We start from the raw sequence: 24698 nt of genomic DNA on the forward strand, positions 1-24698 counted from the left end.
TGGGATACTGTGCAGCCATAAAAAAGGATGAGTTCATGTCCTTTGTAGGGACATGGATGAAGCTGGAAACCATCATTCTCAGCAAACTATCCCAAAAACAAAAAACCAAACACCACATGTTCTCACTCATAGGTGGGAATTGAACAATGAGAACACTTGGACACAGGAAGGGGAACATCACACACCGGGGCCTGTTGTAGGGTGGGGGAAAGGGGGGAGGGAAAGCATTAGGAGATATACGTAATGTAAATGACGAGTTAATGGGTGCAGCACACCAACATGGCACATGTATACATATGTAACAAACCTGCATGTTGTGCACATGTACCCTAGAACTTAAAGTATTAAAAAAAAAAAAAGAATGTTTCCTGTATCTTCCAATGAAAAAGAACAGAATTCCAAAACACAACTCCAAGAAGGCTGTCCAGGGTACCATACTAATTACCTTCATGATGTCCAATCTCTAGCAACAATGGAATGGTTGGACCACGTATTCTTCCCAGACTCTCTTCAGAATTCCTCCATTTAACAGGGTTGGCATCCGTCAGGGCTGGAACTGTATATGGCTTGCGGTTATACTGGTCCACGATCCACAACTGCAAAAAATACAACGAGTTGAGAAAACGAGTGTTTGTAACTTATTTTACAACACAATTGATCTGGCTCAAATGACCTGCACTAACATGAGGCTATTTCTAGTCCTTTTCTCACAGTGTATATATTCATACATCTTACTGCAAAAATACTCAAATTACTGATTACATGCTGCTGTCCTAGACCCAGTCAGGGGTGTTTTCTAACTTATGGACTATACCATACATGTCTATATACTATATATGCCTTTCTAAAACCCAAAAAATAATTCTGGATTCTGAAACACATCTGGTCCCAAAGGCTTTGGAAAAGGAACTGTGGGCCTGTATTCTCTAATAAACCTGAAAATACTGGTACTCTTTAGTGTAAGGGTGAAGAATATCTATATAACTCAGATATCAAATGAACCAATGGTGGAACAGACCCTTTTTTGCAAATTAAAAAGCCTAATCAATAGACAGCTATTCTGCCTCCAAAATCAGATCGACTGTGGCCAAGATGATGTAGTCCATGCCTTGAATTCCTATACGTCTGGGCCACATTTAACATTTTCTGGAAGGCCATGAGTCACTATGGCAGTTTTGGGTGGGGGTGAGGGGTTGTTCGTTTTGAATCCTACAATAGGCATCATTTTTTTCCCATCTCAGTGTCATATGCAGGTGTGTGTATACCGTAAGAATGATTCTGAGCCTAGAAATGAATTGCCTGGCAAGCTAAAAAACACTGTTGCCTGGGGTTTCACCTCCCAGAAATACAAATTTAGTTGGCCTAAAGAGCAACCTGAATATCCAGAAGTATCTCTCACTGATGAAAAGAAAGTCATCTAGACAACTGAAGAGATGGATTACCAGACCTCTTCTTTGAGAGCCTGATTCAGTAGGTATGGTTTGCACTGAACACCTTTTTTTTAAAAACAAAACTTCAGGCATCCTCATCTTCTCACAAATGGGGATACACTATCCTGTTGGGGAAGCATAAGAGGCTGAGGAAGATAAGCTAAGTAAGGTGAATAAAAGATGTAGAGAGGGCTCTTTCACAAAGGAGAAAGTCTCCTGAGTGGGCCACCAAACAGATCACTGGGGCCCTGTGCTGAGAACCCCCCTTCTGAGGAATATACTATTGACAAAGGAAAAGCAAATCAGCTTCAAGTCTTGCATCAATTTTAAATAATCAACAGTAGCTGCCTAGAGTGCTGTCCTGGAAAGGATTCTGAGACCAAGTTCCCGCTCAGTGGGGAGCCAAGCCATGACCAATTGGCAGTGTCTGCCATGCACATGGGAAGAAGGCATAGTTACAACATCTGCCAGACATTTGCTGTCTTTCTTGAGAGCCTTGGCTCTGCTGCTTCTACAGTCCATGCCCAATGGTATAACTCTCAAGACAGCATTAGCACTCAGCTTTGGAGGGAAGAATCTCAGATCACTGATGAAAAAGTCCAAATTTCCTTCCTCACAATCTACCCATGTCTCTCTAACCCGTGTTCATCTCTGCTTAGTAAAGAGGCTCTTGAAGGCATTGTTGTAGTTCTTGTTAAGAGCTGTGTAAATCAGGGGTTGAAGAAAGAATTGGAGTAGCCAAGCCACAGAAATATGCTTTTCCAGATGGGGGGCAGGCTGCAGGCACAGAGTGGGCTGATGAGCTCCGTCAGGAAGAAGGGGATCCAGCACAGTACAAACATGCCAATCAGAATTCCCACCATCATGGCTGCTCACTTCTCCTTCTGCTCCCGCCAGGAGTCCCCACTCACCTGGAAGGACACCGTTGCTCTGCAATGTGCCGTGAACACAATTTCAGCCTCATCAGGTGCTTCCTTTACCTTGGAACAAAGAAAATAATGGAATTAAAAAATAAAACAGAAAAACAAGGAAGAAGCTGAACAAACCAGAAAGACAACAACTCCTCTTAGATTTGTCAGAGAAGTGAGATCACAGGGCTAAATGCTGCTCCAGAAATGGTCAGGTGAATATAGAGCATCACAGCTTACCAGAGCAAAAACCCACAACCAGAAACTTCTGCAGGAACCAGTGCTGGGGTAAGAAAACGTAAGTTCTAATTGACAAATTGCTGGAGGCTCAGTGTGGAAAAATCTGACAGTTGAAAAATCCAGGAAGACTTAGTCATGGAAGGGGGTAGAGGGTAGAGGTGTACATTTTTATGTTTTATTATCTCCAGGGTCTCTATCAGGTCCTCACAGTGAATACTGGAGAAAAATCACCTTGTGCTTTTGGCAAGGGGAAGGGAAAAGAATACATTTTGAAATATGCCAAACCATTCTGTTCTTAATATGGCCTACCATCATGATAATTAACTCACCAGAGCCTAACCTGAGGGCTTTTATCAGAACCCAGTCTACCTGGAGGAAGGGAAATATCCACCTCCAGTCCCCTGTAGCCATCCTGCCCCACCTAAGGGGGAAGTAGGACTGAGAAGCACTAGTGAAGTTTACAGTCCAGGCACACAGGCTAAAAAACAGCTGAGACCTAATCACAGGGCTACAGAACACTTCCCCTTCTCCCATATCTCACCACCATATTAACTAAAGGCCCATCTACCACAGTTCCTTTTACCCACTGCATCATGCCTACCTTTCAACAAAAAAATTACAAAGCATTCCAAAAGGCAAAGAACACAGTTTGAAAAGACTGAAAAAGCATGAAACCAGAGTCATAGATGGCCATGATGTGAGAATTATCAGACAAGGAATTTTTTTAAAACTGTGATTAATAACAGCTTTAAAATAAAAAGGAGACAACATGTAAGGACAGATGAATAATGTAAAGCAAAGAAATTGAAATTCTAAAAAAAGAATTTTTTAAATGTTAGATATCAAAACACCAAAAGAAATGAAGTTTCCCTTCCATAGGTTCATTATTACACTGGGCACAGATGAGGAAGGAACCTCTGAGCTTGAGGATATGACATTAGAAACTTTTGAAACCAAAACACAAATAGAAAAAAGATGTATAAAAATAGAACAGTCCAGAATGGTGAGACAACTACAAAAGTTGTAAATACACTTAATGAGAATACCAGAAGGAGAACAAAGAAAGGAACATAAACAGTATTTGAAGCAATAATGACTGAGAATTTCCCCTAGTTAATATCGGACACCAAACCACAGATCCAGGGAGGTTAAAGAAGAATAAATACCAAAATATAAAATATAGACAGCTAGGCATATCATATTTAAACTTGAGAAAAGCAAAAATAAAGACAAAAATCTTGGAAGAAGCCAAAAGGAAAACCTATAGATAGCAAAGATAAGCATTACATCCAGCTTCTCTTCAGAAACAATACAAGCAAGAAGAGTGTGAAGTAAAATATTTAAAGTGTTGAGAGAAAAAAAATTCACCAACCTAGAATTCTATATACTGCAAAATTATCCTTTAAAAATGAAGGAGAAAAAAAAAAAACGTTTATCAGACAAAAATTGAGGGAATTTGTTGCCAGTAGACCTGCCTTGAAAGAAGCGTTAAAGGAAGTTCTTCAGAAAAGGAAAATTGTATATCAGAAACTCAGATTTATGTAAAGAAAGGAAGAGCATCAGATAATTAATAAGTAAAGATAGAATAAAATCTTTTACTTTTCTTATTTGATCTAACAAGTTGTTCAAAAAATAATAATGTATTTGAAGATATATATATATATACATATACACACTTATGTAAGCTATATGTAAATGAAATGAATGACAGCATGATACAAGAAATGGGAGTGAGGGATTAGAATTATTTTCTTATTATGAGATATGTGTACTACCCATGAAATAATATAGTGTTATTTGAAAGTGGAGCTGGATTAGTTGTAAATGTGTATTGCAAACTCAAGGGCAACCACTTAAAAAAAAGTGAGGAAGTATAACTAATATGCTAAGAAAGGAGAGAAAATGAAATAATATTCTCAATTAAAACTATAAAGGGCAGAGCTGGACACAGTGTCATAGACCTATAATCCCAGCTACTCAGGAGGCTGAGGCAGGAGGATTGCTTCAGGCTCAGGAGTTTGAGAACAGCCTAGGCAACATAGCAAAATAAACAAACAAACAAGAAACCTACAAGGGGCAGAAAAAGAGTGCAAGAGAAAAATAGGAACAAAGAAAAAGGACAACAAATAGGAAACAGTAACAAATATGGTAAATATTTCTTTGTGTCAGTAATCACTGCAAACATCAATAGTCTAAAGGCACCAACTAAAAGAGATTGTCAGAGTGGATCAAAAAACAAGACAACTATATGTTGTCTACAAGAAACCCACTTTAAACATAAAGATACATATAGATTAAACGTAAAGGGATGGAAAAAGATATACCATGCTAACACTAATCAAAAGAAAGAGGGAGTGGCTAATTTCATTTCAGGCAGAGCAAACTTCAAAGCAAGCAAAGTTATCAGAGACAGGGGGGAACATTACACAATGATAAAGTCAGTATTCTAAGAAGACATAACAATTTTTAATGTGTATGTGCTTAAAAACAAAACCAAAATATGTGAGGCAAAAACTGATAGAACTGCAAGAAGGAACAGATGACTTCATTATTATAGTTGAAGACTTCAACACTTCTCTATGATAAATGGACAAATAGAGCAGGTAGAAAATCAGTAAAGACATAGTTGAACTCAAGACATAGTTGAACTCAACAACACCATCAATCACGTGATATAATTGACATCTATAGACCACACAACCTACAACAGTAGATTACACATTCCTCTCAAGCTCACCTAGAACATTCACCAAGACAGACCACATGTGGCCATAAAACACACTTTAACAAATTTAAAAGAAGAGAAAGCATATAAGGTCTGTTTTTTCCACAAAAAGAACAGAAAATTCTCAAATACTTGGAGACTTAAAAAACACTTTGAAATGACATATGGGTCAAAGAAAAAAATTGAGGAAAATTTTAAAATAGTTTCAACTAAATGAAAATGAAAACAAATATCAAAATTTGTGTGATGCTGCAAAATAGTACTTAGATGAAAATTTATAACACTTTATATATTTATATATGTTAGAACAAATATCTAAAATCATTAATCCAAACTTTCACCTGAGGACACTGATGAAAAACAAGGGCAAATTAAATCCAAAATAAGCAGAAGAAAAATAAAAATTAGAGTAGAAATCAATGTGTGAAAACAGGAAATCCATAGAGAAGACCAATGAAACCAAAAGCAGGTTCTTTAAATAAATAAATAAAATTAATAAACTCTAGCCAGGCTAAGAAAAAATCTAACAAATTATAATACCAGAAATGAAAGAGGAGATAACAGTATAGATCCCATGGACATTAAACGGACAAAGGAGGCTGGGCACAGTGGCCCACACTTGTAATCCCAACACTTTGGGAGGCCAAGGCAGGTGGATCACGAGGTCAGGAGTTCGAGACCAGCCTGGCCAACATGGTGAAACCCCGTCTCTACTAAAAATACAAAAATTAGCTGGGCATGGTGGCGTGTGCCTGTAATCCCAGCTACTCGGGAGGCTGAGACAGGAGAATCACTTAAACCCAGGAGGTAGAGGTTGCGGTGAGTTGAGATCCTGCCACTGCACTCCAGCCTGGGCAACAGAGCAAGACCCCATCTCAGGATAAAAAAAAAGAAAAGGACAAAGGAATACTATGAACAACTCTATGCTCACAAATTTGATAACTTAGATGAAACGGACCAATCTCTTCAAAGACACAAGCTTGAGAGACATAAGCTGCCAAAACTCAAACAAGAAGAAATGGAAAATATGAATAGGCCCATAGCTACTAAATACAGTGAATTAATAATTAATAACCTTTCAAAACAGAGAACACCAAGCCCAGATTGATTCACTAGAAAACTCTATTAAACATTTTAAGGAAGAAATTATACCAATTCTCAACAATCTCTTTCAGGAAATAGAAACAGACGGGAATACTTTCTAACACATTCTATGAGGCAGCATTATCCTAATACCCAAATCAGACAAAGACAAGAAAGCTACAGATCAATATCTCACGAACATGGATACAAAAATTCTCAACAAATAGTAGCAAATTAATCCAACAATGTACAAAAAAAAAAGAATTATACACCACAATCAAGTGGAATTTATCCCAGGTATGCAATTCTTGTTCAACATTCAAAAATCAATTAATATAATCTAACACATCAATAGGCTAAAAAAGAAAAAACATATAATAATAATAGATACAAAAACAACATTTCTACAAAATCCAACACCTACTCATGGTTTTTAAAAAAAAAACTCTTAAGTAGGAATCGAGGGAGGGAGACTTCATCTACTTGATACAGAATGTCTACCAAAAAACCTACAGCTGCCGTCACACTTAATGAGCTTCTCACTGAGGTCAGGAACAAGGCAGGGATGTTGCTCCTCACCACTGCTTTTGAGGATCATATTCAAAAGTCCTAACTAATGAAATAAGACAAGAAAAGGAAATAAAAAGTGTACAGATTGGGAAGGAAGAAACAAAACTGCCTTTTTCTCACGGATCACATGATTATCTATGTGGAAAATCTGAAAGAATCAACCAAAAAAAAAAAAAACCCTTGGAACTATTATAATAAGTGATTATAGCAGGGTTGCAGGATACAGAGTTAATACAAAAAAAAAATTGAACATTTTCTTGTACATTAACAATGCACAAGTAAAAATGATGCCATTTATACAAGTATCTGAAAAATGAAATAGGCATAAATCTAACAAAATATGTAGAAGATCTGTTTGAAGAAAACTGTAAGACTCTAATGAAATAAATCAAAGAACCACATAAATTGAGAGATATTCTTGTTCATGGATGGGAAGACTCAATCATGTCAAGATGTGAGTTCTTTCCAACTTGATTCAATGCAGTTCTGATCAAAACTCCAGGAAGTTATTTTGCGGATATTGACAAACTACTTCTAAAGCTTATATGGAGAAGCAAAAGACCTAGAATAGCCAACACGATACTGAAGGAAAAGAATTTTGGAGGATTATAACTACTTGACTTGAGGACACACTATAAAGCTTCAGTAAATAAGACAGTGGCATTGGTGAAAAAATAGTGACAATAGATCAATGGAACAGAAACGAGAGCCCAGAAATAGACCCACATAAATACAGTCAACTGACCTTTGATGAAGGAGGAAAGGCAATAAACAGAGAAAAGATAGTCTACTCAACAAACAGTGCTTTAACAACTAGATATTCATAGGAAAAGAAAAATTAATCTAGAACTAGACCTTACACCCTTCGCAAAAATTTAACTGCAGATGGATCATAGGCTAAATGTAAAATGCAAAACTATGAAACTCCTAAAAGATAGCATAGGAAAAAAAATTAGATGACCTTGGGTTTGGTGATGACTTCTCAGATGCAATACTAAAGGCACAATCCAGTAAAGAAAGAATTGACATGCTAGACTTCATCAAAAACAACAACAAAAATCTGCTCTGTAAAAGACACTGACAAGATGATCGAAAGATAAGCCGCATTCTGGGAGAAAATATTTGCAAAAGACTTATCAGATAAAATACTGTTATCCAAAATACACAAAGAACTCTTAAAATTCAATGAGAGCATGAACAACCTATTTAAAGAATGGGCCAGAAGCCTTAATAGACACCTCAAAGAAGATACACAGATGGCATATAAACATTTGAAAAGATGTTCCACAGCATATGTCATCAGGGAAATGGGAAACTAAAACAGTGAGATAACACTACACGCCTACTAGAATAGTCAAAATCCACAATGCTGACAGCACCAAATGCTGATGAGGATGTGGACCAACAGGAACCCTCATTTATTGCTGGTGGGAATGGAAAATGGTACAGTCACTTTGGAAGACTGTTTTGTGACTTCTTACAAAACTAAGCATACTCTTACCATACAATGCAGCAATCATGATCCCTGGTATTTACCCAAAAGAGTTAAAAACTTAATGTCCACACAAAAACCTGCACACGGATGTTTATGGCAGTGCAGCTTTATTCATAATTGCCAAAACCTGGAAACAACCAAGATGCCCTTCAGTAAGTGGATGGATAAACTGTGGTACATCCAGACAGTGAAATATTATTCAGTGACAAACAGAAAAGAGCTATCTAGCCACGGAAAGGCAAGGAGAAAACTACCTATTACTCAGTAAAAAGAAATGCAAATCTGAAAAGGGTACATACTGTATTATTCCAATTATATGACATTCTGGAAAGGGCAAAACAACTGAGACAATAAAGAGTCAGTGGTTGCTAGAGGTTGGGACGAGTAAGCAAAGCACAAAGGACTTTTAGGGCAAAAAAACTACTCTGTATGATACTACAGTGGTGGATACATATCATTATACATTTGTCCAAACCTATAGAATATGAACACAAAGAGTGAACCCTCATGTAAACGATTGACTTTTCATGATAATTATTGTCACTGTCAATGTGGGTTTGTCAATTTTAACAAATGTGCTGCTGTGGTGTGGGATGTTGATGGTGGGGGAGGTTGTATGTGTGTGGGGGTGGGGAGTATATGGCAACTCTCTATACTTTCCATTCAATTTAGCTGGGAACCTAAAACTGCCTAAAAAATTAACTTTAGATCTAGAACTAGAAATACCATTTGACCCAGCCATCCCATTACTGGGTATGTACCCAAAGGACTATAAATCATGCTGCTATAAAGACACATGCACACGTATGTTTATTGTGGCACTATTCACAATAGCAAAGAGTTGGAACCAACCCAAATGTCCAACAACAATAGACTGGATTAAGAAAATGTGGCACATACACACCATGGAATACTATGCAGCCATAAAAAATGATGAGTTCATATCCTTTGTAGGGACATGGATGAAACCGGAAAACATCATTCTCAGTAAACTATCGCAAGGACAAAAAACCAAACACCGCATGTTCTCACTCATAGGTGGGAATTGAACAATGAGAACTCATGGACACAGGAAGGGGAACATCACACTCCGGGGACTGTTGTGGGGTTGGGGGAGGGAGGAGGGACAGCATTAGGAGATATACCTAATGCTAAATGACGAGTTAATGGGTGCAGGAAATCAACGTGGCACATGGATACATATGTAACAAACCTGCACATTGTGCACATGTACCCTAAAACCTAAAGTATAATAAAAAAAAAAAGCTAAAAAAAAATTAACTTTATTAATTTAAGTAAATAAGTAAAATATAATACTTATGAGACCAGATGCATTCAGGGTGGTATGGCCATAGATAAACTATAATACTGTATGATTAAAGCAATAGGAGGTTATTCCAGTCTTGTCCAGAACCTCTCCTCCAACTTCATTCAAAATGCATTTATACCATAACCCATCAAACAATGTTAGGTGAAAAGGTCACTGAAACTGTAGGTTAAAATAATATCCAAAGATTCATCAAGGAGAGGCAATGATGGTCCCCACGACCTCAAATAATATGATATAAACAGGAAGGGGGGTGATTAAGAGCGGGAGCCTTGGTGTCAGACCCAGGCTGGAATCTCAGGACCATGGGGAAAGCTCCTCTGCCTCTCTAAGCCCGTTTCTCCAGCTATGATGCTGGGTGATGAAAGTCCGCTTCCCAGCTAAGGATGTCCTGCCAATGAATTGGGAATGCCTGATTGGGCCCAGCACTACGGCCTGGCATATGCATTCACCTATTCCATACACATGGAGTGGGCTTGAGGTTGGGACTAAGACCACTAATAGAACAGACCCAATCTTGCCCCTCAAAAAGGCTACAGCTAGAGAGACAGCCTGTAAACATGAATATTGCAAGAGATTGCATAATTACTGTGGTAAACAGATTCCGTTTAAATTAGGTGATAATTCTGTACTGTCCAGCTTTATAAAAAGAAAACTGACTGTAAATACCTTTGTGATCATAACTACCTTCAAATTAAGGAGCCTCCGGCATTACTCTCTATACCCTTCACCTCCATTTGTTGGTTAACTCCTGTTTACCTTTTGGGTCTCAGCTTAAAGAGCACCAGTCCCCCCAGAGCCATCTTCCCTGATCCTTCAGACTCAACCACGGCTCCCTGTTTGGTGCCATGTTTGCCTCCTTTGCAGTGATTTGTGTGACTATTTGCCTGATGTCTGGCTCTCCCATCCCAGGTCAAGCTGAACAAAGGCAGTGTCTTCCTACCTACCTGGCAACAGCACAGGCACCTAGTGGGTGCCCAGTAAATATCTATCACTAATGGTGTATTGTTACAGCAGAGTGACCTATTTCTCTTCCTCGAACGCTGCCAGGGATGGCCTCAGGTACTGCTGCATGTACAGACACAGAGCCTCCCAGCAATGACTGTGTCTAGCTTTTCTCCCAGGCACAACTAGAAGCAACTATCAGGATGACCACTCAACTGTGGGCACTTGATGCTGTTCATGGCTGACGCACTTGCCTCCTGTCACCTGCATCAGAGTGGCCAGAGCTGAGTGAGTGCAAGGGGCTCTGGTGGCCTGGCTCTCACAAACTCAAGACTCCTCATTCTCGATACTGCCTTCAGATCCTGCATCTTCTGCTGCTCCCCCCAGCACTCTCTGGATGTAACTATTTGTGTTGTGCTGAACCCTTATGAACTTCAGTTGGGGAGGCACCAGGTTCAAGAGACTGAAAAAGAGACCAAGAGCCAGCAAACGAGACATGGGGTTTTATCAGGAGCTTACATACAGGGGAGAGAGTCCAGTGGTGGGGGGCTGGGCAGGAGAACTGTCTTGCCTTCAGTGGTGGGCTGGACAAGAAAACCACAACCGCTTGCAAACAGCATGTAGTTTATATTGCATTTTCACTGAACACCCTCTTCTTAACAACCTCCACCTGGAAACCTTCATGTAACCCAAAACTCAGTGCCTGAATCTCCTGTATGGCCCATGTCCCACAGGCTGGGATGGGACGGGGACTCAGTTGTTCCTCAGAGACGAGGAACAAATCTGCAGGTTGGCCATTTCTGGATTATCTAGCTCAAAACACATTCAGGTGCACCTGCCATATAGGGTCATTCTATGGGCATGCTTAAGTTACTGTGTCAGGTGCGTTTATCCTACAATTTGGAAAATCATTCAGCCAGCCCAAAAACAGATCATGGAGATGAGGACAGAGAGTCCTTTCCTTTGCCAGTATACATCCAGCATCCTCCCCACCTGCCACTTGGAGGGAAAGAGAACAAACAGTATCCCCCTCATCTGGGATGGCAAACACGTACTCCCTGAAGAGGCAGCTGAGAACTGGCCTGCAAGCCAGAGCCCCTCTTTAATGAGCCATTCCAAGGTTTCCCAGTCCCCAGGCAGTGGGAGCTGCACATCACCTTTTCCATTTACAAGAGATAATACTGACCCATCCACAACCTTGTAGACTCTCATCAAGTCACCAGAGGAAGTCTGAATGACAAAAAGTGGCATCCTGAAATCACCCCATGAATATTTAGCAGTCCCTTGTTGGGAGAGAAAAAACATCATCAGAGCATGAAAGAAAGTGGAAAGTGATTTTGTTATTTTTCTCCCACTAAGCTCAATAATGGGCACTTTTCCAGCCATTTCTCTGCTGACCTAAATGACCCTCCAGGCACTTGAGTCCCTTCACTGTGTAATGAAATTCCAAATCCTCGTTAAGCTATTGAAGTAAGGAAATTGATGGGATAAGTTCAGTTAAAAGAGATCCTGGAGGAAAAGAAACAGAAAAGGCAAGTGTGATTGAATCAGTTCATTTAAAACACACCCAGCTCTACCACTGCAGTATTGAGCAGGGTCCACCTGTGGTCCGTCAAGATGTCTGTTTGCTAGAAGCCCTGTGTTCACAGCTTTTCAGCCTGAGCCTGGTACAGCCTGTGCAGAGTGATGCTGTTAGGCAATGGAATCTTTCCAGAAACAGCCCCAAAGAAAATGAGCCAACTGTGAGTGATTATTATTAGTTTTTTTTTTTTTTGCTAGGCAACAACTAGCTTGGTTTTTTCAGTTCAATGGGTAATGTCTATTAGGAAACCAACAGAAACAAGAAGCAGTACAACTCCTGAGAAGCTGCTATGAAACAGATACTGTGCTACATGCCTGCAATGGATGACTTTCATTCTTCCTCACACTAGACCCTTAAGGAATTATAGTATCCCCACTTCACAGTTGAGAAACCACTATGAAAGGTTAGATACCTTTGTCCAAAGTCACACAGTTGCTTATTGTTAGAGCTGAAAGTGAAACTTGGGTAATTTGAAGGAGAGTCCACACTCTTAACCCCTACATGTTACTCTGCATCTTTGAGTAAAAGTGATTGATCTGAATGGGTTCCTACAAAATCTACTTTAAGGGTCATATTTATGTTGGGGAGCTTTGTAGAATGGGCATCTATGGCTCCTCAGGCAATTCCTGGGGCCTCTAGCAACCAGCTCTGGGGGCACCCAGAGTCTCCCTCTTTCTTCTTGTCTCTCCTCAGCCTTTGGCCCTCAATGCCCCCTCTGCACACGTGTCTGATAATCACTCATGGTCAAGAGGCCTCTGACCCTGGATTTAGAATCTGCTCATCAGGAAGGTGAGAATATGAATTGTTGAATCCACACAACCAGTACTACCCGGCACTTTCTAGTCCTATTGTGCGAGGAGAAGTGCTCTGAATACAGAGGCTGGAGAGAGGGAACACTATTAACAAGGCCACGCATGGAGGGAAAGGCAGAACCAAGGCGCCTGCCCAGTCGCTGTGGTTCCAGGACCACAGGGTTTCTTTCTGCCATGCTAAAACATGACCTAAAAGATGAATTTACCTAAATGCCTTTATAGAGTCTAGGGCTTTTCCATTCAAAATTAACTAAGGATCAAATCTGCCAGATAACACATGCTCAGACCTTGATTGATCACCTACTGTGTGCATAGGGACAACATACTGAAATTTCTCATGAGGTCTCCATTTTAAATATTCTGTCCCACTATTCCCGTAAGTACTCTGATATTGGGGCATGAATTTGGAGATGTCATTCAGAATATTGTGTTATGATCAACACTCTACGAGGGTAGGGACCTTGAGTATTCTGTCCACTGAAGTCCCCAGCACCTGGTGTGATATATGGTATACAGTAAATACTCAATAAACATCTATTGAATAAAGAAATGTTTAGGAGAGAGAATTCTCTTGTGAGTTTCTTGCATTCTTGCACATTTTGCTAGCAAAGATTCTGGCAGCCTTTGTTATAAACCAGTTTTTCAAGGATGTTTGTATAGCAAACAGCTCTGGAAGATAGAGACACTATCTCCCAGTGGAAGAGAGGGTAAACTTCCTTGCAACCCATTATAAAAGATGCAGGCTTCTTTTATAAGAAATACGTAATATAATAATACAAAAAATAAGAACAGAAGGAAGGCTTGTTTACTGTCCAACACTAGGCAAAAGGGATTCGGATTCCCTAATCTAGGAGTTCTCTTCTGTGATGCAAATCCATCGGAACCATCCAAATCACTCCTGTGGGACTTTAAGTGAAAGGGGAACCGATCCATAGCTGAGGTTCACGCTGTGTAGTAAAGTCTTTCAATTCCAATGCAAGAGCCCCATGTCTTCTACCAGCATCCAGCAATGGCAGGCTGACCTGTTAGCCTGCAGGCAGGGTAAAATCTCAGACCCTTCATAGTTCTTGACATATGTCTAGCACTTGGCTAGGTGGCTCCACACACGGTCCTACTCAGTTATAACAGCAACCACTTAAGGAAGGAAGGAGGAAACCAAGGCTCAGAGCACATTAAAGATTAGCTCCACCTCCAAGCTGGGTCCCCATCTCTAATCTCCCACCAGGAAGAACCTTACCTCTATCACAGGCTCATTGTGAGGACTGAAGGAGACAGTGGTACAGAGTAGGCCCTCAGTAAATGTCAACTTCATGGCACCCATCTCTTCCCACCCCTCTAAAAAATGCCAGCTGCCACAGGAAAAAACCTACAAACCTTCAATCCTCTAATGTTGTCAGATAAATGTCTTAGGAAGAAGAAATAGAAAAATATCGGAAAGAAGGAGGATAGTTCCTTAATCATTTGTGGAACTTACCACTTTGCATTGTGACAAGGGTCACACACTGACTACAGCAAGATGCTTAACAAAGTTGGTGTCAGGGGACCACATTAATCCTAACAGCGACTCAAGTCCTCCCACATCTGAGGAGAAGACATTGAGAACTTTCCAATTAAGCTTGAAGGTCATCTGGATTATAACTGGAAAGTACAATTTCTCACCAGAGCTTGCAGATCAGGGCTCAGAACACCTGGGGCTTTACTCTCTCTGTCCAAGGTTTAGTGAGATAACCAAGCCCAAGTCTTATTTCTCTTCAAGGCACTTTAATGAGATAACTAATCAAAATAGCCTCCAAAGTAAACAAATGTGGCTGGCTTATTTTAGAACCTAAAACAGAAAATTTTCTCAGATGTTTCTTAAGGAGATTTTCCTGTAAAAACAAAAGGAGAACACTGCTAGGCTTGAAGAAAATAAACTTTCCCTTTAGTATAATTATAGCCACTACAGAATGTAGTCTTCCTAAGCTCTTGGGTACGATCATAACATAAGGCACAATTGCTATTGCTATTTGGAAAACATGGTTTTTTGTTTTTTGTTTTGTTTTGTTTTGGTTTTGGTTGGGGGTTTAGTCACCCTGGTGTGACTAAAGACCTAATGGAGTTAATACTGAGAAGGGGAAGGTGTAATCAAGTGTGTTAATTAAGGTTAAGTATATTTGTGTTTTCAGCTCTGCTATCATCTGATCTAAAATCATCCCCCTTTACTAGTGGAAGCTGATTCCTTGTACAGGGGGTGGATGCAATGGGGAGAGCAGAAGTTGTGTCTTTTTCACATGCATTATTTAGCTTCAGTGTGCTGATACGTGCCTTACAGGGCCAGGGCTCCAGGACAGAAGACTACCCCTGCCTCCAAGAGTGCTAGTTAATACCCACTGTGGGTTCCTCCTCACAGGTGAGACAGCACTACAGAAGGCTGAGCTTCATCCTCCAGGGAAGGGCTTCAGGAATTGTATGCAGATTGGACAAGCTAGCAGCTAGATAGCTTTCTGAGTAACAAGTTCAAAGCTTCAATTTTTCAAGGGAATTCTGTGACCTACCCCAAAAAGTTAAGAAGCATGGAGTTGAGGTCTCATTTTTCCACTGAGAAGTCCAATGTTCTCCAAAAACTACACAGATATAAGAAATAGCTTTTTGCAAGGCCATATGTGGAGACACGATCCCTATACCATACTTATTATATCTCTTTTGTTTCTCTCCCTCCTCCTCCATTATTCTCTAACAATCCAATAAGAGAGAAAATAGACAGGGAAACAGAGGTAAAGAGGCAGGGTGAACATAATGATGAAGGGGGAACAAGGAAGAACTGTACAGAGACTTAGAGAACCAGGGATATTTCTGAAGGTGTAGGGAAAATACTTGATGCATCCGAGTATTTTTGAACATTTTCAGACAATTAGGTGCCAGTCTTAAAGGAACTGAACCATAAGCCAGATGTTTTGTTATCACTGATACAATTTGATTCATAACATTTAATTTTCTAAAGTTAAAATAACCTTGCAGTCTGGCATGAGAATGTGTTTGAGCCCACGGTTTTTAAAATAGAATCAGAAGAAGGGTGATGATTTTCCACCACCCTCTTTTCATATCTGAGCTCAGGCTGAACCCAGCTCTCATTTGTGGTTCTATCTGCAAGCCCACCAGCTGCGCAGTCTTTCAGGTGGTCCAGATTACAAGTAAGCATTGGAAAAGCAGTAAAAACATAAAAGGTTTAGACAAGGACACTACAAGAAAAGAGAGTTACAGGCCAATATCTCTGATGAACATAGATGCAAAAATCCTCAATAAAACACCAGCAAACTGAATTCAATAGCACATTAAAAGGAGCATTCACCATGATCAAGCGGGATTTATCCCTGGGATGCAAGAATGGTTCATCATACACAAGTCAAAAAATGTGCTATACCACATTAACAGAATGAAGGACAAAAATGATATGATCATGTCAATAGATGTATCCTGGACAAAATTCAACATATTTTCATGATAAAAATTCTCAACAAATTAGGCATAGAAGTAATGTACCTCAACTCAACATAATAAAGGCTACATATGACAAGCCCACAGCTAACATCATAATCAGTGGTGAAAAGTTGAAAGCTTTTTCTCTAATATCAGGAACAAGACATGGATGCCCAGCCTCATTTCTTTTCAACATATAATGCTGATGAAGTCCTGGCCAGAGCAATTAGGCAAAAAAAAAAAAAAAAAAAAAAAAAAAAAAAAAAAAAAAAGAAAAGAAAAGAAAGAGAGAGAAAGGAGTAAAAGGCATCGAATTATAAAAGGAAGAAGTGAAAATCGTGTTTGTTGACAACATATATATATATTCTTTTCAGACAGAGTCTTGCTCTGTTGCCCAGACTAGAGTGCAGTGGTGCGATCTTGGCTCACTGCAACCTCTGCCTCCCAGTTTCATGCAATTCTCCTGCCTCATCTTCCTGAGTAGCTGGGACTACTGGCGTGCACCACCACGTCCAGCTAATTTTTGTATTTTTAGTAGAGACGAGATTTCACCATGTTGGCCAGGATGGTCTAGATCTCCTGAACTCGTGATCTGCCTGCCTCAGCCTCCAAAAGTGCTGGGATTACAGGTGTGAGCCACAGTGCCTAGATGACAACATAATCTTATATATAGAAAACCCTAAATACTCCACCAAAAAACTTGGAACTAGTAAACAAATTCAGTAAAGTTGCAGGATACAAAATTAATATACACAAGTCAGTAGTGTTTCCATACACTAACAACGAACTACCTAAAAAAAGTAAGAAAACAGTTTCATTTACAATAGCTTACAAAATACTTAGAAATAAATTTATCCAAGGAGGTGAAATATCTGTACACTAAAAACTATAAAACATTAATGAAAGAAAATAAAGAAGATATAAATAAAAAGATATGCCAAGTTTATGGACTGGAAGAATTAATATTGTTAAAATGTTCATATTAACTAAGTGATCTAGAGATACAATGCAATCCCTATCAAAATTTCAATGGCATTATTCACATAAGTAGAAAAAAAAATTCTAAAATTTATATGGAACCACAAAAGACCCTAAGCCAAAGTAATTAAGCAAAATGAACAAAGCTGGGGGCATCTCACTACCTGATTTCAAATTATACTACAAAGCTATAGTAACCAAAATAGCATGTGTATTAATTCATTTGCATGCTGCTATGAAGAAATACCTAGAACTGGATAATTTATAATTTATAATTGACTCAAAGTTCTACATGGCTGGAGAGACCTCAGGAAACTTATAATCGTGGTGGAAGGGGAAGAAAACATATCCTTCTTCACATGGCAGCAGGAGAGAGAAGTGGCAGCAGGGGAAATGCCAGACACTTATAAAACCATCAGATCTCATGAGAACTCATTATCCTGAGAACAGCATAGTGGAAACTGCCCCCATCATTCAATTACCTCCCACTGAATCTCTCCCACAACACATGGGGATTACAATTCAAGATGAGATTTGGGTGGGGACACAGCCAAACCATATCAGCATGGCACTGGCATAAAAACAGACACTTTGGCCAATGAAACAGGATAGAGAATCCAGAAATAAATCCATGTATCTATGGTCAGTTGATTTTCTATAAATGTGCCAAGAACACACAATAGGAAAAAACAGTCTCTTCAATAAGTAGTAGATATAAAATGAAATTAAAACTACGTATTTTTCAATAAAAACTAGATATCCACATACAAAAGAATAAAACTGGGCCCTTATCTTACCTCTTATACAAAAATCAACTCAAAATATATTAATGACTTAAATAAAGACCTGAAACTATAAGACTACTAGAAGAAAACATAGGGGAAAAGCTCCTTGACGTTGGGTTAGATAATGATTTTTGGGATATGATCCTTAAAGCACAGGCAACAAAAGCAAAAGTAGACAAATGAGATTACATCAAACCAAAAAGCTTCTACACAGTGAAAGAAACAATTAACAATGTGAAGAGACAACTCACAGAATGAGAGAAAATATTTGCAAGCCATATATCTAATATGGGGCTAATCTTTAAAATATATAAGGAACTTGAAAAACTCAACAGCAAGAAAACAAATAACCCGATTAAAAATGGACAAAAGGCTTCAATAGATATTTCTCAAAAGAAGATATACAAATGGCCAAGAGGTTTATGGAAAAAAATCAACATCACTAATCAGAGAATGCAAATTAAAATCACAATGAGATATCATATCTGTTAGAATGGCAATCATCGAAAAGATGAAAGAGAAATGTTGGTAAGGATATGGAACTAACAAAACGCTTGCACATTGTTGGTGAGAATTTACATTAGCACGTCCATTATGGAAAACAGTATGGAAGATCCTCAAAAAACTAAAAAGAGAATTAACATATGACCCAGCAATCCCACTTCTGGGTATTTCAATTCCAAAGGAATTCCAAAGGAATTGAAATTAGTATATTGAAGAGATATTTTCACCCCTATGTTCACTGCAGAATTATTCACAATAGCCAAGATATTAAATCAACCTAAGTGTCCATCAATAGATGAATAAGAAAAATGTGTGTGTGTGTGTGTGTATACACACACACACACACACACACACAATACTATTTAGCTTAAAAAGGGAGGAGATTCTGTTATTTTTTGCAACACAGTTGAAGCTGGAGAACATGATGGCAATTGAAATAAACCAGGCACAGCAAGACAAATACTCCATGATCTCACTTTTATGTGGAATCTAAAAAAATCAAACTTATAGAGGTAGAGAATAGGGTGATGGCTAGAGAGGCTGGAGAGTAGGGAGTAGGGGGACTGGAGAATGGAGAGACTTTTGACTATATGATACAAACTTCCAGTTAGACAAAGGGAAAAAGCTTTCAAAATCTATTGCACAGCAAGGTGACTATAGTTAATAATAATGTGTTGAATATTTAAAAATTGCTAAAACAATATATTTTAAATTTTGTCACTACAAAAAACAAAACATGTGAAGTGATAAATAGGTTAATTTTCTTGATATCCATAATATGTGTTTGTGCATGTGTGTGTGTCCATATATATATATTATATATTATATATAATATATATAATATATAATATTATATATTATATATAATATATATATAATATATATATATTATATATAATATATATATAATATATATATATATTATATATAATATATATATAATATATATATTATATATTATATATAATATATATATAATATATAATATATATATCCCAAAACATTAATTGCTCATTCAGAGGCAGAGCAAAGATGGCCAAATAGAAGTCTTCATTTATTGTCCTCCCTGCAGGAACAACAAATTGAACAACTATCCACACAAAGAAGCACCTTCATAAGAACCAAAAATTTGGTGAGTGTATTAGTCAGGGTTCTCTAGAGGGACAGAGCTAATAGGATAGATGTATATATGAAGGGGAGTTTATTAATGAGTATTGACTCACATGATCACAAGGTGACGTCCTACAACAGGCCATCTGCAAGCTGAGGAGCAAGGAAGCCAGTCCACATCCCCAAACCTCAAAAGTAGGGAAGCTGATAGTGCAGCCTTCAGGATGTGTCCGAAGGCCCAAGAGCCCCTGGCAAACCACTGGTGTGAGTTTAAGGGTCTGAAAACTGAAGAACTTGGAGTCAGATGTTTGAGGGCTGGAAGCATCCAGCACAGAAAGAAAGATGAAGGCTAGAAGATTCAGTGAGTCAAGTCCTTCCATGTTCTTCTGCTTGCTTTTATTCTAGCCACGTTGGCAGCTGATTAGATGGTGCCCACCCAGATTGAGGGTGGGTCTGCTTCTCCCAGTCCATGGACTCAGATGTTAATCTCCTTTGGCAACACCCTCACAGACACACCCAGGGACAATATTTTGCATTCTTCAGTCCAATCAAGTGGACACTCAATATTAGCCATCACAGTGAGTGATACAGTTTCTGGTTTTAACTTCGTATCACTGAAAAAGGCACTGAAGACAATAGGAAAGACAGTCTTGAATTGCTGATGCCACCCCTCCAGCATCCCCTGGCAGTGGCTATGTGGTGTGGAGAGAGAATCCGTGTGCTTGTTGGAGGGAAAGTGCAGTGATTGTGGGACTTTGCATTAAAACTCAGTGCTGCCTTGTCACAGCAGAAAGCAATGCCAGGCAGAACTCAGCTGATGCCTACAGAGGAAGCATTTAGTCCAAACCTAGCCTAACCATAGGAGAATTGCCCATACCAGTGGTCAGAACCTGACTTCCGGTGAGTCCCACCACTGCAGGCCTAAAGTGTTCTGGGGCTCTAAATAAACTTAAAAGGCAATCTAGGCCACAAGGACTATAATTCCTGGGCAAGTCCTGGTGCTTCGCTGGACTTGGAGTCAGTGGACTTTGGGGGCAAGTAATCTAGTGAGACACCAACCAGGGCAGCCAAGGGACTGCTTGTGTCACTCCTCAGCAAACCCTAGGCAGCACAGCTTACAGTTTCAGGAGAAACTGCTTCCCTTTGCTTGAGGAGAGGAGAGAGAAGAGTAAAGATGACATTGTCTTGTAGCTTTGAGACCAGCTCAGCCACAGTAGGATATGGCATCAGGCAGAGTCCTGAGGCCCCCATTCCAGATCCTAGCTCCTGGATGACATTTCTTGACACATCTGGGCCAGAAGGGGACTTCTGCCTTGAAGGGAATAACCCAATCCTGGCAGGATTCATCACCTGCTGACTAAAGAGTCCTTGGGACATGAATAATCAGGAGTAATAACCAGGCAGTACAAGCCATAGGACTTGGATGAGACTTAGGGATGTGTTGGCTTCAGGTGTGACCCAGCACATTCCCAGCTGTGGCAGCTATGAGGAGAGACTCCTTCTGCTTGAGAAAAGCAGAGGAAAGAATAAAGGAGCTTTTGTATTGCAGCTGAGATACCAGCTTGGCCAAAGTAGGGTAGAGCACCAAGCAGACTCTTAAAGTCCCCAATTCCCGACCGTGGCTCCTGGACAGCATTTCTAGGCCTGTCCTGGGTCAGAGGAGAGCCCACTGCCCTGAAGGGAGAGTCACAGGCATGGCAGCATTGACCACAAGCTGAAGAGCCCTTGGGCCTTAGTGAATATTAATGGTAGCTAGGCAGTACTCGCCACAGGCCTAAAGTGGTGGTAGCCATGGGGAGAGACCCCTCTTCTTGTGGAAAGGGGAGGGAAGAGTGGGAAGAACATGGTCTTGTGGCTTGGCTGCAAGCTTGGCTGCAGTAGAATAAAGCACCAGGTAGATTTCTAAAGTTTCCGATTCCAGGCCGTGGCTCCTGGACAGAATCTCTGGACCTGCCCATGGCCTAGGAGAACTTGTCGCCCTGAAGGGAAGGACACAAGCCTAGCTGGCCTCACCACCTGCTGATTGCAGAGCCCTACGGCCTTGACTGAACCTAGGCAGTAGCCAGGTAGTAGTTACTGTGGGCTTTGGGCAAGACCTGGTGCTGTGCTGGCTTCAAGTCTGACCCAGCACAGTCCCAGTGCTGGTGGCCACAGGGGTACTTGTGTTACCACATCCCTAGCTCCAGGTAGTTCAGCACAGAGCGATCTTGTTTGTTTGAAAGAAAGAGAAGAGAATAAGAGGCTCTTCCTGGTAATTCAGAGAATTCTTCCAGATCTTCACCAAGACCACCAAGGTGATACCTCTACAAGACTACAAGAGCCACAGTGTTACTGGGATTGTGTTGCCCCCTAATTCAGATATGGCTGTAGTGACTGAAAACTTACATTACAACACTGAATTCCCTTTGGATACCTTGAAAACCTTCCCAAGAAGGATGGGTACAAACAAGCCCAGACTGTGAAGAATACAATAAATGCATAATTCTTCAATGCCCAGATACTAAGAAACATTGACTAGCATTAAGACCATGCAGGAAAATATGATTTTACCAAATCCATTAAATAAGGCCCCAGGGACCAACTCTGGAGAGACAGATATGTGGTCTTTCAGATAGATCATTCAAAATAGCTCTTTTGAGGAAACTCAATGAAATCAAGATAACACAAAGAATTCAGAATCTCATCAGATAAATTTAACAAAGAGATTGAAATAATTAAAAAGAATCTAGAAGAATTCTGGAGTTGAAAAATGCAATTGACATACTAAAGTATGTAAGGGTCTCTTACCAGCAGAATAGATCAAGCAGAAGAAAGATAAGTAAGCTTGAAGATAGGCTATTTGAAAATACACAGTCAAAAGAGACAAACGAATAGAAAAGAATGAAGCATGTCTACAAGATCTAGAAAATAGCCTCAAAAGGGCAAATCTAAGTTATTCCCCTTCAAGAGGAGGCAGAGAGAGAGAGAGAGGTATAAAGTTTATTCAAAGAGATAACAGAGAACTTCCCAAACCTAGAGAAAGATATCAATACCCAGTACAAGAAGGTTATAGAGTACCAAGCAAATTTAGCCCAAATAAGACTACCGCAAGACATTTAATAAACTACCAAAAGTCAAGGATAAAGAAAAGATCTTAAAAGCATTAAGAGAAAAGAACCTACAAGGGAGCTCCAACACATTTGGCAGCAGACTTTTCAGTGTAAAACTTACAGTAGAGGAGACAGTGGCATGACATATTTATCGTGCTGAAGGAAAATAACTTTTATCCTAGAATAGCATATCTAGCAAAATATCCTTCAAACATGAAGAAGAAATAAAAACTTTACCACACAGAAGTTGAGAGATTTCAACACCAGCCCTGAACTATAAGAAATGCTAAAAGGAGTTCTTCAATCAGAAAGAAAAGGATAGGCTGGGAATGGAGGCACAAGCCTGTAATCCCAGCACTTTGGGAGGTCAAGTTGAGCAGATCACTTGAGGCCAAGAATTTGAGACCAGCTTGGCCAACATAGCAAAACCCCATCTCTAAAAAAAAAAAAAAAAAAAAAAAAAAATAGCCTGGAGTGGTAGCGCATGCCTGTAATCCTAGTGTGAACCCAGAAAATCTGAGACAGATCTCAGTTAATTTAGAAAGTTTATTTTGCCAAGGATGAGAATGTGCACCCATGACAGCCTCAGAAGGTCCTGACAACATGTGCCCAAGGTGGTCAGAGCACAGTTTGGTTTTATACATTTCAGGGAGACATGAGACATCAATCAACATATGTAAGATGAACATTGGGTGGGTCTGGAAAGGGGGAACAGCTTGAAGTGGAGAGAAGGCTTCCAGGTTATAAGTAGATAAGAGACAAATGGTTGCATTCGTTTGAGTTTCTGATTAGCCTCTCCAAAGGAGGCAATCAGATATGAATTTATCTCAGTGAGCAGAGGGGTGACTTTGAATAGAATGGGAGGCAGGTTCGCCCTAAGCAGTTCCCAGCTTGACTTTTCCCTTTAGCTTGGCGATTTGGGGGCCCCAAGATACCCTTTCACATTAGCTACTTGGAAGACTGAGGTGGGAGGATCGCTTAAACCCATGAAGGGGAGGTTGCAGAGAGCCAAGATACTGCACTCCAGCCTGGGTGATAGAACAAGACTCCATCTCAAAAAAAAAAGAAGAGAGAGAGAAAAGGAAGAAAGAAAAGAAAAGAAAGGCAGGAAGGAAGGTAGGTAGGTTAAAAAGCATTAAGAAATCACCCGAAGGTACAAAATCCACTGGTAATTTTAAGTACATAGAAAAGCACTGAATATTATAGCACTGTAATTGTGGTGTATAAACTACTCAATCTTGAGCAGAAAGACTAAAAGATAAACCAATAAAAAAAATAACTATGACAACTTTACAAGACATAGTACCATACAATATAAATAGAAACAACAAAAAAGTTAAAAAGCAGGGGAACAAAGAGTTTTTATTGATTTTCTTTTTGCTTATTTGTTTGCTTATGCAATCAGTGTTAAGTTGTCATCAGTTTAAAATATTGGGTTATAAGATATTATTTGCAAGCTTCGTGGTAACCTCAAGTAAAAAACACACAACACATACACAAAAAATAAAAAGCAAGAAATTAAAACATATCACCAAAGAAAATCACCTTCACTAAAAGGAAGACCAGAAGGAAGGAAAAAAGACCACAAAACAACAAGTAACAAAATGACAGAAGTAAGTCTTCACTTATCAGTAATAACACTGAATGTAAATAAACTAA

The 24698-nt window shown here is 39.5% G+C and overlaps 1 protein-coding gene across 1 annotated transcript in view; it reads right to left on the bottom strand.

Annotated features, from left to right (window-relative positions):
- Positions 1 to 2075: 2075 nt before the first annotated feature.
- Positions 2076 to 24698, bottom strand: part of LOC129472602 (5-hydroxytryptamine receptor 5B-like) — a 34436-nt gene continuing 11813 nt past the window's right edge. The window contains 2 exon segments of the mRNA XM_055262426.1: positions 2076 to 2143; positions 2146 to 2410. Of these exon segments, the coding sequence (XP_055118401.1) occupies positions 2076 to 2143; positions 2146 to 2410 (333 nt within the window).

This window comes from Symphalangus syndactylus, chromosome 22 (assembly GCF_028878055.3).
Source record: "Symphalangus syndactylus isolate Jambi chromosome 22, NHGRI_mSymSyn1-v2.1_pri, whole genome shotgun sequence".
Classification (NCBI taxonomy): domain Eukaryota; kingdom Metazoa; phylum Chordata; class Mammalia; order Primates; family Hylobatidae; genus Symphalangus; species Symphalangus syndactylus.